Here is a 17,664-nt window from a genome sequence, read left to right on the forward strand (position 1 = left end):
GAGGCCCATTTACAACTGCAGAAGCCGAAGGAGGAGAATTTGGGGACAGACGGGGAGGTCAGTAGTCCTCCATAGCCCAGAGCAACTGAAAAGGAGGAGCACAGGAAAGGCTATTTATATATATTTGGTTAAGGAGGTTATGGGTCACCCGTGGATAGGGTTGTGGTCTTAAAGCCAGATTTTGAGAAGAGGAGAATGATGGGGATTTTCTTTTCTCTTCTTCCCATGGTGGCAGTTAGGATTTTCACACAAACTGCATTTCTATTGCAAATGTCTTACTTGCCTTTTAAAACTTAATCCATGTAACTTGTGACCAGAACCAAGCCTATATTGTCTCTTTAATCCATCCCTTGGCAAAAAAAAAAAAAAAAAAGTTATTTAAGAAAGAGAAAATTAAAGAGCATTGTTTATAGTATGATCCTATTTTTGTTTAAAAGAATGTCTGTGGGGGCGCCTGGGTGGCTCAGCTGGTTAAGCGTCTAACTCTTGATTTTGGCTCAGGTCATGATCTCAGGGTCATGAGATTGAGCCCCCCTCAAAAGAAAAAAAAAAAGAATGTCTGGGTTTGTGTATATGTTTATAAATATGTATGTAAAAATATGTATGTATATGTATATGATAAAAACATCTAGGGGAATATATATCAAGTTATAATGGAGGTTTTACTGGCATATACATATGTCACTTTAAACACGTATAGTTTATTCTGCATTAATTATCCCTCCATAAAGCTATAGAAAATTAGAATAGGGGTTATCTCTAATGGTCAGTTTATGGTACATATGACATAATTCTTTTGGCTACAAGTGATAGAGACTCAGCAGAAACTTCTAAAGCAAGAACTAAATTGTCCAGATACTTCTTCAGACATGAGTGGATCCAAGGTGTCAAGTGACGACTTTAAGGATCTGTCTCCATCTCTCGATGCACCTGCTCTCTCTGTTATTGACCTCATTCTCAGATAGTTCCAGGCCTGTGTCTCATCAGCCTAGCCGCTCCCCAATGGAAAGATAGCAGCTCTTCCCCCAAAAGGATCAGCAAAGACTCAGGGCTGACTTTCAAGGGTCTGGCTCAGGCCATGGCTCACGCACAGACTAGTGAATCACTGTGGTTGCAGGCAGCACTGTGTGGATTGTCAAGGCTAAGGCCAAGGTCATGTGACCCAAGAGGCCAACAAAGGAAGTTTCTAGGGCCTCTCACAAAGTCAGTGAACTGAAGGAAGGTGATGAGTGGTTCTTTAAAGGAAACCCAGAGTTCTGTTGCCAAAAGAGGAGGTCTAAGCCCCCAAGTGTCTGCTCTTAAAGGCGCCCTCACTGTCTGGATCATGTTTTTATAATGACTGAGTTCTAATAAGCATGCATTCCTCTTGCCATGGCAAGAGAAGAATGAGATCCCTTCTTAAGCAACTGATTTGGGTCACATCTGGTTATGATAATTCAGGTAGCTAAATAATGAATGTGGAGAAAACATAAAAGCTAAAATTTAGCCCAAGCCCCTGCTCTTACAGAGCACGGGTGGAACAAACAGTGTCAAGACCAGAGAACCGACCTCCTCCTTTCTATAGACTGTTGGTTATGTATGTTCAAGACCCATGGGACCCTCAGACCATCTCTGGGGCTCTGGGTCGCCTGAGTGATGTGCCCAGGGAGCCGGGCCTTCGGCAAGCTCAGTCTCTGGCCTCTCAGCCTCCTGCCTCAGTAAATAATTCCCCACATTCCGATATCACACTGCTCGATTTCTTCATTTCAGGCTTACACTAAGGACATGGTGCCAGACTTCGATGAGAAACATGATGAGTATTTAATATTGCTTCAGCAGAGGAACCGGTAAGATGAACCTGCTCAATGGCAGCCCTTAATATTAGCCAAATAAAAACCCGATTTCGATTTATTAGACAGCAGGCAGGCTCTGTGTCACATAGGAATGGGGCGCAGTCAGCCTCTACTCAGAGGCTTGGAATATTATCTACAATCCCAGCTCCTGTTTCTCCCCTCACTGATTTAATTGCATCTTTGATTGAGCAGTAGCAAACTGTTCCACATATAAGTACCACCTCTTGCTTTCCTGCTGCTGTTCTGGGAGACGGTGTCTTTGTCATGGAAAAGCTTGAACCTGACAGGGCCTGTGCATTAGTCACCTGAATAGCCCAGTTTGCCATCTCCCAAGCTTTGACGGGCCCTTGAAATCTGAGCCTATAATCATGCCTCATTAGATCAAGGTGGAGTCGTTTCACATCTGTGTTTAAAGCTGGTCAATATGTCATTTAAAGTTTAGTTGGTACTTATTTTTGACTCTGGTGTGCTAGCTCCGGAGTGGGGGGGGGGGGAACTATGGTAGATGCAATGTTTAGTGATCGAGGGCAAAGCAGTGTGGTCTGGTTGGAAAGAGGCATCACCTCTTCACTGCCTTCATGGGGCCTGTGGAGGTTCACAGTCAGTTCACTGTGGTTTGTTATCAGGCCTTAGGTTTCAGGTTAAGCTGGGTTGGCAACTCAGATGCTAGGAGGGGCCGGGCAGTGAGTGAAGGAAGCCAGCACAGCACAGTGGAGTCGGTGGGCACCTGGGATTCTCACTTCCCAGCTGCTCAGCTCAGGCCAGTTGTTGTTTGTAGGAGCCTGGGCCCAGGGGTCCATATCTTCCAAGGCTGCTGGAGAAGCTGGAAATCTGGATTTGGGTTGTGAAATCTCCTGAATTTTAAAATGTTGGTAATGCACTCAGATTAAAACTCAAAACAACGCGCAGGATGCTGCAGGCCCCTAAAACAGGCCTGTGGGAGTGGGGAGGGGAGGGCCCTAATCTGGGCCTTTGTGTTATAGGAATGAGTTCGGGGTCTTACAGGCAAGAGAGCCTGGGAGTTGTCATCCTGCTTGTTGTGCATTCAGCCCTCATCTGACTGTCCGGACACCCAATTCTTGTCAGGTGGGACCCTGCTGGCATGTTACACAGACGGGTTTATATAGGAGTTAGCATTCCCGTGCACTGACCCTTTTACTAAATTCCACTAAGGCGCCTGGGATCTATCTCTAACAACACCGGCCCACAGTGGCTAGATGCCCCTGTTCTGGCCATGCGGCCCCTGGTGGTGAATTACTGAACAGGTAAACTTTCCAGGAGCAGCTAGACATACCAGACAGTGTCCTTCCTCTGTGCCAGGCCACTCTGTGCTCATCTCCCCAGCCCAGGGGCAGCTCCACCTACGGTAGTGGGAGGCTTGTGCTGATTAGCCCAGCATGGGTTTTTATCATCATTAATGCCGTGGAGCGGGGTGTTTTTATTCCATTCCTGGCAGGCTGGATGGTGCCACCGAACACCTGAGTGGTCGTTTAATCATGTACGTGTGACTTGTCTGGGAGGACATTGTCATAGTTCCTTAGGAGCAAATTGCTTCTCATTAATCAGCGGATCAATAAGTGCACCATCAAAGGGCTACCAGCCGGTAGCATAGAGGAGAATATCCAGAGACAAGGTTGCAGCACAAAGGCAATTAAAAAATATGTCAAAGCTGAGTTGCCATAAAATTTGGGGGATACGTTGTCACCCAGAGGGAGCTGGCGTGATGACAGGAGCTCAGAAGGTAGAGCTAGAAACACTTCCAAATGGAGACATGAAAAGTGGGTGGCCCCATGAGCTACCACCAGTTGTTGCTTTGGAGGCACCTCTTCTGGAGTGCCTCCTGCATGCAGGCACTTGAGCCCCATCCTTTCAGTTTATCCTCCCCCTACCTGATGTGATGTAGCTATACTCACTGCACCCATTTTCCAGACAAAAAAGACCCAGAGCAGTGAGCCGTTTGTCCAAAGTCATCCAGCCAGGAAGTGGTAGAGCTGGGCTGGACTTTCTGATTTATGTTTTGTTTAATATTGTCATAAATAATCAAGAGGGGAGAAATCTGCCAGAGTTGCCAGTTTCGCAATGAAGGGTTTTGTGGGAGTAAACCGCAGTGTACTTGGAAATCTAGTTATATGACCTGGTAGAAAGCCAGCCTCTGGGCTTTATGGTGTACACAGAGGGAAATGAAAACCCAGCCTGCTTATCTGGGTTGCCCTGTGACCTGAGACAGGAGGGTGTGCAAAAACTGGAGCCAGTTCCCGGGAGTGTCCTGCCCAGAACATAGCTGCCACAAATGCTGTAGGTGGTATTCTTTTCTTCATTCAGGATTTCACTGAGTGCCTTCTCGGTGCTTAGCACTACCAACAACATGAAGGAGAGCATTGTGATGAGGAAGGCATCAACTTTATTAGTTAGTACTCAGGTGGTTGGGAGACAGGAAGGACAGAAACTCAAGGTAAATGGACCTTAAATAAAAAAGGAAACTTACTGGCTCATGAAATTAAGAAATCTGGGATAATGTTCTGGCTTCAGGTATAGTTGTATCCAGGTACTTGGCTCTGACTCTACTCATCTCAGGCTGGCACCTCCTTCACGGGAGCCAAGGCAGCCACCGGTGGCCTCACCCTTGCATCCTGCCTCAAGGAGAAGAGAGGACTTCTTGATAGTTGGGCTGAATTCCTGAGGAGGGCCCCAGCCTCAGCCCCGAGCCAGTTGCCCCTGGTGCCTGGCGAACTGGCATGGCCTGACTGGCCACTCCTTGGCTACCTCCTTCACCTGGGTAGTGGAGTGAGTGTCACCCAGACCACACAGAGTAAGGGAAAGAACAGAGCGGTTCCCAAAAGGAATCCGAGGAGCTGGTTTGGAGGATAGGGAAGAGTTGCTGGCGAGGCAGACTGAACAGATTTCTGCCCCACAGCCCTTGCCCTTGAGGAACTGCCCTGGCAGTGGCAGGTGAGCACAAGGCCACCCATTTATAACCACTCCCAAAGAAGCAGAATGTGATCATGTGCTCCAGGAGAGGACCAAGGGAGGTAGAGGAGGATGTGACAGTCCCAGGTCACTCCTGCCTGAACCCTCCCAGAGGATCCTTAGTGATTCTGGTCACTCACCTTCATGATAGATGTAATCACACCCGACCGGCTCACTCACGACAGAGCTACCAGGTTGGGCCGAGTGCTGGAGGGCTGATGGCAGGGAAGGACTGTAAAACATCCCTCTAGATGGTGGGGGCTGGACCAGATCCAGGAGTCCAGCAGTGGTGTTATTTCTTCTCTGGAAAAGGTGGTTTGAGGGAAATGTATAGGAAAACATGCCCATGAAAGATGTAAACCCACTGCCCCAAAAGGAGATTCAGGCAGAGAAGGAACGGGAGAACCAGCATCCGGGGTGGGGGGTGAGGGGCTGTTGGCATGGGCCAGTCTCTGAGCTGGAGCTGCAGCCTGGTATCCCACTCCATCCTCATGTCAGCCCGAAGAGGGGTAGGCACTCTTAATCTCATTTTACAGAAGAGGAACAGGCCCAGGAGGTGTCGGGACTTGCCAAAGGTTACACAGACACTGAGGAAATGGTAAAACCTTCTCTGTGGAGCTTCATCCTCCACACTGCACCACCTACACCCACACGGATGGGGGATGCTGACATCCTAACAGGCCAGTACTAGAGCCTGTGAGCACCAATGTTCTGGGAGGAACAGCAGTCTCTTTGCACCACCGCCCTCTGCCTTACCATCTTTCAGGGCTGGTCTCAAATGCCACCACCTCCAGGAAGCCCCCAGCTGGGAGCCACTGCTCCCCATCTGGACTCTCCTTGCTCAGCCCTGGTGGTGTGATAAGTGGTGAGGAGACTAGAAACAGCACAATGGTGTGTCTGGGAGATGGGCTCTGGAGCCTTGCGGACCAGAATTGAAATCCTGGCAGCTTCCTGGGCTCTGTGATCTTGGTCAAGTTCATCTATAAAACAGACCAATGGAAAAAAAAAAAAACAAAAAAAACAAACAAACAAACAAACAAAAAAAAAAAAACAGGCCAATGGTAAGACCTAAATCACAGGGCCAGTGAAGGAGTAAGAGAGACAAACACTCAGGTGTCATCATTACCACCACCACCACCATCATCATCATCATTATATTAATGTTAATGTCAGTTAATACCCTGAGCTGAAATCCGGGTATTTCTTGAATGCTTGACCCCTGGAGAAGCCCTTGGTTGCCCTCTGGGGTGACTGAGGTCCTAGCGGCCATGTGGCTAGCCTGGTCACCCACCAGCCACAGTGCTCTGAGGCTGAGGTGATCCCACCATCCACACAGGCACGACCACACCCAGGAGCGATGCACCACCTATCCCTCGACCTTGGCCATGTCCTCTTGCCAGCTGTGCCCCTGCTCGTGCCCTGACCACCCAATCATGTCCCTTGTCACACCCCCACTTTCTCTCTGTACAAGTGGCCTCATAGGTCACTTATAGGATAAGACAGAAAGAGCTCCAATGATGAGCATGGGGACCATAGTAGCTCTGTTAGAATGCATATCCATGTCTTCTATACCCTGCTAGACCCTGAGGGCCTTAGAACCACTTGTTCTGGGCAACCTGGGTGGCTCAGCAGTTTAGTGCCGCCTTCGGCCCAGGGCATGATCCTGGAGTCCCAGGATCGAGTCCCACATCAGGCTCCCTGCATGGAGCCTGCTTCTCCCTCTGCCTGCGTCTCTACCTCTCTCTCTCTCTCTCTCTCTCTGTGTCTCTCATGAATAAATAAATAAAATCTTTTTTTTAATTAAAAAAAAAAAGAACCACTTGTTCCAGAGTTGAGGCACAAGAGTGTTCCTCACCCTCAGCACTGACCCCAACCATATGCAGGGGTCAGATTCCCATGGTAGGAAGGGAGAATAAACAGACACACAGGTAGTCTCCCCTAGGATGAGGCAGTGAGCCACAAGCTCTGAAGCCAGCAAGACCCGTAACAAAGTAGAGTGTGTGTGTTAAGGGCACTAGGTGGGCAGGGGCTCCATCTTCGACAGGGCGGGGACCGTGTCTGATTTTTCTGAATCCCATATACCGAGGGCTGCTTTTTATGCAAAGCAGGCTATCAATTAAAAAAAAAAAAAGACACCACTTCTCTTTGATGCCACATGCGTATCACTGACAGCTCAGCTGCAGTCGGGGAGTTCCTTTAGCGATCCCTTTCACAGTCTGGATAATTATCTCCTCATTTATCAGTTTCATAAATCCACATTTTCATAAATCATTCTGCTTAAAGAGAAGCACACACGACGGAGTGCCAGCCCCAGAACGCCAGTAGCGGGATGTCACCGTAACCACCAAGGCAGCATCAGGAGACAGGGCGGTCTCGGGAGGGAGATGGAGGCAGGCGCCCTGTGGCTGGGTGGTCAGACTTTCCATTCTCTGTGCTCCTCCCGGGGCTCGGGCTCCCCGCTCTCTCTCCCCAGGGCCTGCTGCTGCCCGCTGCAGCCTCCGATTGTTTGCTCCAGAGAGGGCAACTAACGCTGTGTTTGGAAAGCACCTCTTAGTTACTTGTGTTTTCCTTCTGTTTTATGCTGTTGCCCGCCCAACAATCAACTCCCAGGCTTCCAAGGCCAGCAGGAGATAAGAAGTCTGTAATAAATGTTCCTGCCAGGATTGTTGAAAAGATGGATGTATCAACAGCCAAAGAAACATTTAAAAAACAAACAAAGAAATCACCCATAATGCCACCACCTTACCTCAACAACTGATTGGATTTTCACATTTATCACCTTCTGTTCCTGTTCCACAAACACACTTTTTTCCAATTTTGTACATAAACACACATGCACTGTTTTTATTCTGTTTCGCCCCCCACCAATCACAAGCCATTCCTCACGTTTGGACAGATTCTTCGTAGTGATCTCAGCTGTGTGGGATCCCAGGTTCCATTTCCCCGTGTTGGACATTTGGGTTGCCTTCAGGGTTTTGTTACGACCACACACTGACCATCGTTCCCAGTCAAAAGTGATTTGCTGGAATGGATTTACCAGGGGAAGACCAAGCATATGGCATTTTCCCTATTTTCATATTACTTCTGAGAAGGTCCTGTGAGTTACCAGCAATGTCTAAGTCTGCCAGTTTCAATGTCATCTCACTAACTTTAGAGGTTGTCTTTGTTGTGGTGAAGACTGGAGCCAGATTGCCCTACCACCATACCAGCTGTGTGACCTTGGGCAAGTTACTTATCCTCTCTGTGTCTCGTTCTCCTTATCTATTGCATGGGGATGATAAAAGTAATCACCCCATAGGATTGTTGGGGAAGATTAATGTCTAAATATAGTCAATCCCTATAATTCATAGGTTCCCTAAATATGAATTCACCTACTCACTAAAATTTATTCGTCGGTATTTGCAGTGCTTTTGTGGGCATTCAAAGACATGTGCAGGATGGCAAAAATTTTTGGTTGCCCAACGTGCACATTCCCGCCTTTGGTGTAGAGCAAGGGAACACTCCCTCTTCTTATTTCAGCCCTTATTCCATAAGCAAGTGTCCTTTTGAAATATACTTAGTGCCATGTTTTCCACATTTTTATGCTTTTTAGTGGTGATTTTGCTTTTAAACTGGCCCCCAGGCATAGTGCGGAAGTACCGTGTGGTGTTTCTAAGTGCAAGAAGACTATATTGTCTCTACGCAGAAAATACAGAAAATACCCAAATGTGTTGGGTGGGCTTCCCTCAGGCCTGGGTTAGAGCACTGCTGGCCTGTGAGGTGTATCAACTATGTATCAAATAAAGTGCCTTTAAACAGAAACACACAGCAAGGTTACGTATTGATCAGTTGATGAAGTGTTGCGGCAGAGGCTCACAGGAACCAAATCCTGTATTTTCCCCTAGGGACAAAGTTTCGGTATTCACTAACTCAGCATTTGTGGTGATTTCATAGAATAAAACTACCACGAATAACAAGAACCAACTACCGTATCAGTACAGCAGGTAGAACAGAGTTTGGCACTTACTAGACACCCTTTATGTGATTACTGATTATTTTTAAAAATTTGCATTTTGCCAGTTTGGTAGTAATGTGTTTAATCACAAAGAAGATGCATGCTGGTTGCCACGCGGGCTGGTTGTCTGTATTTTTTCTTGTGTGGAAATAAATCTCATTGATGTGGGGGTGCATGGAGGTGTTTGTAAAGACAATGAAGGATTTGACGACAGATGGAAGTGGTTCCGGAGGGGCTGGTGAGGATGCTGCCCACTGATTATGGTACTGGCCATATCAGGAGTTGGCCAAGGATGGAGCCTGAGGAGTGAGGTTGGGTTTTTGAGAAGAGTTGAACTAGGGGTCCACCCATGTTCACACCAAAACCCTTTTAGCCAAAAGGTGATAATCATATCATGAATCTTGAACGAATGCCTGCTTTGATATATTCTTTCACTGCATTAGAATATAAAATGATGACATTTGAGATATCAGGGGTGAGCTTTGGAGAACACATTTATTACTGAAGGAAAAAGTCAGTCTGCTGGTGTGATGGAGGATGTTTTCTGATTTGTAGATGTTCTATGAAACCTCTTGCAAAGGCTTAGAACCTAAGATCCTTAAACCCATGTTTTGTTATACTCTGGAGAAGTTAACACTATCCACACAAGGTGGAGATGCATGAAACTGGGGTCATCCCAGGAAACCCAGGCTGTGTGGTGGCAATGCTAACACATGTCTCAGCCACCGCGGGGTGAGGTCGGTGTGTGCCTGAGTTGTCGCTAACGTGCATTTGAACCTCAGCACGAAAGCAGAAACACCCCTGCAGGGCCTGAAACCATCTCCCCCTTGCTGCTTTTCCGTGTGTGTAATGGGCCTCTTACAGGCTGTTTGTAGATGAACAGCTGGGCACCCGCCACCCGGCCTCCGATTAGAGACGTTTTGCCCATCAGAGCAGCGGTTCTCTCACTGCATGGGGGTGGGCGGCAGCCCAGGCTCACATAACAAGGAGCAAGGAATCATTTCTCTTCCAGGATATTAAAACATTTGAAAACCAAGGACCCCATGCAATTGAGATTGGAGCACTTGGAGCAGGGCTTCTCTGTCTACGTCAATGGGGCCAATTCTGAGCTGAAGACATCACCCCGGAAAGCTGTCCACTCTGACTTCACCAGAAGTGCCTCACATGCCGAGGGAACACATGGTGAGTACAGGACCCCCTGGGCCCAGCCACACACTGACAAATTTGGGACAGTGGAGTCCTATCCCATGCACATAAACTTACCAGCAAGTAGCTAGTTAACTATACCCACTTTGGCAGAAAGAGAGCTTGGGGCACCTGGGTGGCCCAGTTGGTTAAGTGTCTGACGCTTGATTTCAGCTCAGGTCATGATCTCAGGGTTGTGAAATCAAGCCCCGGTGTCAGACCTGCGCTGAGCATGGAGCCTGCTTAAGATTCTCCCTCTGCCTCTCCTCATGCTTGCACGTGTGTGCACTTTCTCTCTCTCTTGAAAAAAGAGAGAGAGAGAGAGAGAGAGAGAGAGAGAGAGAGAAAAGAGCAGGAGTGTGTGCGTGAGAGAGAGAAATCCCTTTTTATACCTTTTAAAACTTAGCCCTGGCCTCCATTACCCAAGGGCAGAGGTGGTCAGAGCACTAAATTCCCGGCTTTTACATTTCGTAGTGCCAGTAATTGAAGGAAATGTCTAGAATAATTTAAATTATACTCGATTTTCACTGGCTGTGTCTTCACTTCAGTACCTAACCCTGTGTGATATTTGATTCCACTGTTCATTTCTGAATTTAGTTAATCCATACTCCACAGACTTTAAACCAATCCCATGTGTCCTGCACTAAAAGCTCAGAGAGTCTGTGAAGTGGAACAGGAGCAGAACCATCCCAAGCCATTAGTAGCCAGCGGCTAGCCCAGTACAGGCACCAGAAATAACCTGGTGGTAAAGTGAATGAAGTGACAGAGCACATTTGGCCATGTTACTCTGGGCCTTTGCTTCCTCATCTGTTAAATGGAACTGACAAGGGCACCCATCCGTAGGGCACCCTTGAAGGCAGGCCACTTTGTCTGAGAAGCTGGTGTGCTACCAAATTACAGGAAGAACATTTGGAATGAGGCAGAGCTGGGTTTGAACTCTGTTCTGCCACTGTTTAGCTTTGAGACCTCTGGCAGTCGGGCCCTCTCTGACCCTCAGTTTCCTCTTCTATGAAGTGGGAATAGTTAGTCCCACCTTGTAGGCTTGCCAGGAAGATTAAATAATATATGAAATGTTAAATGCCCGTTGCACAATAATCTTGATTCGTGTTGTTCTGATTCATTGCCTTACTCTCAGGTATGGTAACCATCCCAAGCCATTAGTAGCCACTAAAAGTCAAAACAACAAAAAGCTAAAAGGAGAAAGCAAAGTCCCCAAACCTTCCTCCAGGAGACCCACAGCCACTCAGCTTAGAGTTTAGCATGAGCTTCCTAGCCCCCAGGACAACAAGGGAAATGGAATGATTCTCCTAGCTTTTGGGGAGGAGGAATCAGGCCAAAACCTGCTACTAGTTGGGAGAAGCAGGCCTTTCTTGGTCCAGGTTTCAAGGAGGTGCAGGTAATAAGAGTCTTTGTACTTGGGTCACCAGCAATACCTTCACTCATTCAACAAATCTCTCTCCCTTCTCTCCTCTTTTATACAAATGCTGGCCTGTAGTACATACCGCATGTACCCTGCTTCCATATCTCGGAGATTGTTCCTTTTGTATATAGACCTGCCCGATTCAGCTGTGACTTACTTCCCATTCCCTTTCTCCTGGGCATTTGGCTGTTTTCTAATGCCCTGCTGCTACCAGCAGCACTATAGTAACTCACTTTGTATATGACTTTGGGCACACTAGTGTGCATTTTCAGTGGAAGTCATGAATCCTCCTTGGGTGTGAACTTGTCATTGGTGCCTCACTGAGACTCTTTCCTTCATCCCTGGTACAGATGGTGGACGAAGAACCCTGTTCCGAGAAGCAGAGGAAGCTTTAAGACGCAATTCTCGGACAGCCCCCAGCAAAGTCCAGCGCCGAGGATGGCACCAGGTCTGGAAACCTTGGGCAGAGTCAAGACATATAGCTTTAGAATAAGGAGCAGGGTCTTGTGGGAATAGAAATATAATCCAAGCACTGAGAATTCTCATGGTCTGTCTGGGCACCCTACTGATGTCCTCTCTTCGTGTAGTGCTGGCCCTTGAGAGTGGGGGGAGCCTAGGGACCCTCCTGCCCCCTCTTAGTGGCATGATCCTCCCTTCCAGATAGGGGATGGGGTCACCCCAAGATGGACTCACAATCCTATCATGGTGACTCATTTATACAGCTGTCTTTTTTTGAGCACCCACTATGTGCCTGGCACATTCTTCGATGCCAGGGATGCAGTGGGTGAAGAAGACAAAGCTCCCTTCCCCACAGACCTAAGATGCCACGTCAGGGTGCTGCTGATGCCAGCAGCTTGCATTTTTGAGCACCAACCAGGTATGAGGTGTGGGCTAAGCTCCCACATGACTCCTCCCCTTTGTCCTTACAGCAGACCTATAAGGCAAGTTCCAATGTTCTTCCTCTTTTAAGGAAGCCAAGGAGGTGAATGATCAGAAAAGCGAAGTGAGCTTTCCAAGGCCAATCACTAATAAGTGACAGCCTCAGAACTCAAACCCAGAGCTTTGCTCTGAGTGCTGTGTTCCTGCCTGCGTTGTCCTCACCTGGTGGTTACTCACACTTTGCTGGGCCAGGGTCAGTGGGTCTCAGCCCCCACAGCACATTCACATCACCTGGGCAGCCCCACCCGTAGAGATTCTGACCCATGGGGTCTGAGGTGAGGCTTAAGCAATGGTGTCTAATCCTCTTTAATCCTGTAGTCACCCATATTGGGAGGTACACTGTGCTGTACATGTGGGTCTGTAGGAAACACTTCCATAAGCTTTATTGGCCTATCTCTGCAATAACCCCATAGGTCTGCTAACTGTCCTCATTGTGCCACTGATAAAACTGAGGCCCAGTGAGAAGAGGTGAGCTGCTCAGGATCACATGGTGACTAAGGGAGGTTTTTTTTTTTTTTTTTTTTTTTTTTTTTTTTTTTTTTAAGAATTTATTTTATTTTTTTAAGATTTTTTTTTCTATAAATTAATTTTTATTGGTGTTCAATTTACCAACATACAGAATAACACCCAGTGCTCATCCCGTCAAGTGTCCCCCTCCGTGCCCATCACCCATTCACCCCCACCCCCCGCCCTCCTCCCCTTCCACCACCCCTAGTTCATTTCCCAGAGTTAGAAGTCTTTATGTTCTGTGTCCCTTTCTGATATCTCCCACACATTTCTTCTCCTAAGGGAGGTTTGAACCCTAGACCCATGACCTCCACACACAAACCTATTGGTCTTCCCTGTGTTTGTGGATCTGTGATTAAGCCCTGAAGGGTGTTCCTGGCCAACTGACTCCCATAGCCTTATCTCAGTGCGGATGAGCAAGGTCTCCAGGGCACACAGCCTAGAGGTCTCCTCTTGTCCCCAGCAATGAATGTTAATTTTTCATTGAGGAGGCCTTTCTCCACATCCCACTTGAGAGCCTCCTTCTTGTGGTTTTGAGTGCCTTCAATTATCAGGAGCCGTATTTGCATCTTAGACTGTGACTTAATGGCTGGCCCCAGAGCCTGTGCAATTTAAAAGACTTGGGCTGAGATTAATTAGCATCCCTCCCCAGCCTCTCCCTGTGGTCCCACACTTCACAGGCCCTAATCATGGCTGATTTCTTGGCTTCCTGATGCCACAAAGGCTCTAATTGTCCTTCTGCACCGTATCAGTCAGGGGTCAGTCAGTGCCTAATCGTAGAGACCACTTAAGCTGTTTTAATCAGAGATGAACGTAATGCAGGGAATCAGGTGCTTGTAAGGTCTCTGGGTGGCAAGAGGAGGAGCGAGCGGGGTCCCCCAGGAATGGTACCCAGCCTTCTAGCACAGCCTGCCAGGAAAGCTGCTGCCTAGGACACAGTGGGAAAGGTGGAAGATCAGCCTCAGGGATGTATCACCTTAGCTGTCATCCAGGAGCCAGGTGGCCACCGCCACAACCACTGGCCCCAGATGATGCCTGCTACAGCAACATGGCCCATACCTATCTGGCCCGAGGAGGGACACTTGAAAAACCCGTCGCCTCCATCACCGTGCTCATCAGCCAGTGTGTGTCCCCTTCTTTCCATTTCACTTCTACTTTCCCTCCCTTGTATGAGGCCATCTGATCGGCTGCAGAATCCAGAATCCCTAGTGAAAAAGCATCTGGGAAACACAGACTGGCTTTCCGGCCTCTACTGAATGCAATGGCACCCTAGGAGGAAAGTGGAAGGGGTCCTGGGGGGTCAGCCCTCCCCTCTCCCACTACTGCATGGACTCTGCTCCAGCCACATGGCATGCTTTGGGGACCACTCCCCCTTGATATGGATAAATCCAGGAGCATTCAGAAGTGGTGCAAGGACTAGAAGCCACATCCCAAAAGAAATCATCTTTTAATTTTGATGTAGCAAGCATTTATTACCCCAGGCTGGGCACTGTGTGGGGCTTTGGAGGTAGAAACAATCAGATAAGCCTCAGTTCTTGCCCTTGGTGCCCCAGCTCTGAAGACATGGGGACTGGCCAGCCTGCACAGAAGACATAACAACCAGGTCTGAAGCGTACAGAGGACTGGCCTGCCGGACTTGAGAGTGAGCAGCTTGCGGCCTGTGGGCTGAACTTGTCCCCCAGAGAATGTTTTTTGGACTCACACAGTTTTAAAAAGACTTAGTCACTTGCTAACATTTAAATTCAAAAGTTTTTATATATTTTTAAAAAGCTAGATTCCTCCTTCGCTGGAAAAAGGGAAAGATCTGGCCCTCGCGCTGGGCTTCCGCTCCCTGCTAGGCAGCCGTTAGCAGAGCAACGTAGCCGGTGCACTGGGTATAAATGGTCCTATTTGATGCAGTCTGTACCACCCCCTTTAAAGCCTCAGAGCTGAGCCCGAGTGGCAGCTGCCATCTGTTATCAGAACCCGTGGCTCCTGGAGAGACAGAAACGGGCTTTGGAGTCAAACTGCCTGCTGGCTGTGTGCCCTGGAGCTGGTGGTGTGACCTCTCTGAGCCTCTGAGCTTTGCGTTCATCATCAGTAAACCTCCTGGGGCTGCCAGGAGGCCATGCGTGCTCAGTGTGTGTCACAGGGGTCTGTCAGCGGGGGCCGTCTGCTGCTTCAAGTAGGAGTACCCGGTGGCAGGGGCACAGACAAGTCCAGAGAGGTGAGTGAGGGCACAGACTCAGAAACCCAGCGGCTGTCGATCAAAGTCTTGGCTTCACCCCTTCCCAGGAGTGTGGCCATGGATGAGCTGCTCAACTTCTGGTGCCTGTCTCTTCACCTGCAGGTAGAGTTGGTAATGGCAACTGCCTGGTAGGGTGGTTAACGAGAACTGAACGAGCCAGGGTCTGTGGAGCATGTCAAGCCGTGCTCGGCACAGAGGAAACAGTCAGCAGTCCTGACCATTGCTGTAGTTGGTGGGGGGTGGATGCTGATGGTGGCTCTGCCTGGAGGCCTCAGGGCCCTTCGCTCCGGGATGTTTCTTCACTTGCTCAGTCTGTTGTTCATTCTGTGCCCTCTGCTGAGCAGCAGTGCAAACGTGGTTGCTTGTAGGTTTTGGGGTCAGCACCCTGAGTGAAACAGGGTGGGCCCTGCTCTCCTGGAGCTCAAGTCTACCGGGGGTGGGTGGGGAGGCAGAGGGCCAGAAGCAAGCGAGCAAAGAAACAAGTGCTACATGGGAGAAAAGAGTGTGGGATGAGATGGACCAGAATCTGGGGAAGAGCTGATCTAGAGAGAGTGGGCAACAAAGGCTTCCCCGGGGGCCACGTCTGACCTGACTGCTGAGGGCGAGCAGAGCCAGCTCCAGGAAGTTCTGGCGGGGGTCTCCAGTGCCTGGAAGATCCCAGGAAGAAGTTTGGATTTCACTTTTTTTTTTTTAGATTTTCTTTATTTTAGAGAGAGAGAGAAAGCAGGCAAGGGGGAGTGGCAGGCAGAGAATGAGAGGGAGAAACAGACTCCCCACTGAGCAGGGAGCCCAATGTGGGACTCAATCCCAGGACCCCAGGATTATGACCTAAGCCAAAAGCAGATGCATAACCAAGTGAGCCACCCACGCGCCCCTGGATTTCATTTTAATTGTGATGAATTGTCTGAGGGGGTTTCAATAGGAGAGTTATGTGTTTGGGCTCATGTTTTAGGAAGGTCCCCGGCTGCTACATGTCACAGGATGCCCAAAGGGCCAAGTGGCTATAGGAAGACAAGGCAGGAGTCTTTGAAGCAAGGCTCCCATCCTGTCAGCATGACACAGCCTGTGTCTCTCTGTCCCCCAGCCTCCACCTCACATCTCTGTCCCTAGCCCCCAGAGTCCCCGATCACCTCTGTTGACTCCACACATCCCCAGGATGTCATCCCTGTGGTCTTTCAGTATTTGTTTGTTGAAGTTGTCCAGAGAGATACCATCTGAATCTCAGTTGGTCAGCCTGGACCAGATGCCCACTCCTGCCTTGCTAGGATGTGATCAGAGGCAGGGCCAGGCCCCATGATACAAAGCCTGCCTGCTCTGAGCTGTTCCTGGAGCAGGGCCTGGGGCCCCTAGCTTCTCATCCAAGACAGTAGATAGGCCCAATGTGCCAACTGCACTATTGCCAGGAGGAAGAGGGAGGGACTTGTTGGGTTTCCTTTTGCCCTAAGAAGTAGAGTTACATAGAAAATTTCTCCCTGGTAGAAAGTACATGGAGACAGATTTTGGGGTACAGAGGATAGAGGGGAAGGCAATCTTGATCTCACCCTTTTGGGTGAGATTCATTGCTCTTGGAGGCAGCCAGAGGTGAGCAGTGGTCAAGGCAGCAGGATCCCCAGTGGCCAGTGGTGGCTAGTTCTTAAAAGCCACTCTACCAGGAGAGGTACCAGAGCCCTGTCCCAGTCCTGGGGTGTCTCCTATATGGTTGTAGCCAGCAGGAAGGACAGGTGGGGCCACACAGGCGCTTGGTGTATTGGCACTGACCACAGCCAGGTAGGTAGGGGACACAGAGGTCGAAGGACACACCCTGCAGTCCCAGCCTCTCCCCGGCCAGCACAGCTCCCTCCCTTTGGCCTCCCTGCGCTCTTCAACTGGCTTCCTTGCACGTTTTTCTGAGTGTCGCTCTAAACTCCCGTGGACCACATGTCACCTTCCCAGAGACCTGGACCAAGACCTTCATCTCTTCCAGTAGAATAACCTCCCTTCTTAGGATCTTGCCTGGCAAGTAGGAAGCACTTTCAGGTAGAGATGTCCCCGACAGAAGGGGCTGCCTCAGACACATGGGCCCCAGGATCCCAGCTCCAGAAGGTCATGAGTCATACAAACACTGGTCTGGAGCCTGACCGGCTGCACCTGTAAAACCCTTCCTAGGACCCTCCAACGGTGGGAGAGCCACAGAGGCGAATGGCAGCACCCTGTTGTCTTCCAAGCCGCCTCATGCATCGTGGACTGGGCTGGAGGTGATAAATGGTCTCTGGTTGGTACTGTCCTTTATCCCCCACCACTTCTCAGCCTTGGATCTTTCTCCTGCTATCAGTGGATTAAGATTTATGGCTTCCTCAGCCTTGTAATACTTGGGTGGACAGCAGCCTAATCAACAGAGCCCTCGTTTACCAAAATGCTGTCAGATTTGATGAACGTCATCGGCTCTTAGCATTAAATTGGTAGTGAAGGGATTGGCCTTTCAGCAATTTACTGTGGGGTGGGCCTTTCTTAAAGGCCCGGAAAGCAAGTTCATTGCAATTTAAAGCAAAGGCTTTGCTCTCACTCTACCACTGTATCCCTGTATCTGGTTTCCTGTGGTGGGCAAAGGCAGCTT

The 17,664-nt window shown here is 49.1% G+C and overlaps 1 protein-coding gene across 4 annotated transcripts in view; it reads left to right on the forward strand.

Annotated features, from left to right (window-relative positions):
* Positions 1-17,664, forward strand: part of KATNIP (katanin interacting protein) — a 194,856-nt gene that overhangs the window by 51,752 nt on the left and 125,440 nt on the right. For all 4 annotated transcript variants that reach the window (XR_008666428.1, XM_055340414.1, XM_055340415.1 and 1 more), the window contains exons 3-5: positions 1,750-1,826; positions 9,806-9,975; positions 11,749-11,846. Coding sequence is in view for 3 of the 4 variants with exons in the window: in XM_055340414.1 (XP_055196389.1) it covers positions 1,750-1,826; positions 9,806-9,975; positions 11,749-11,846 (345 nt within the window). In the remaining variant the exon portion in view is untranslated. The remainder of the gene's footprint in view (positions 1-1,749; positions 1,827-9,805; positions 9,976-11,748; positions 11,847-17,664) is intronic.

Source organism: Nyctereutes procyonoides, unplaced genomic scaffold (genome assembly GCF_905146905.1).
Source record: "Nyctereutes procyonoides isolate TBG_1078 unplaced genomic scaffold, NYPRO_anot_genome, whole genome shotgun sequence".
NCBI classification, from domain to species: Eukaryota; Metazoa; Chordata; class Mammalia; order Carnivora; family Canidae; genus Nyctereutes; species Nyctereutes procyonoides.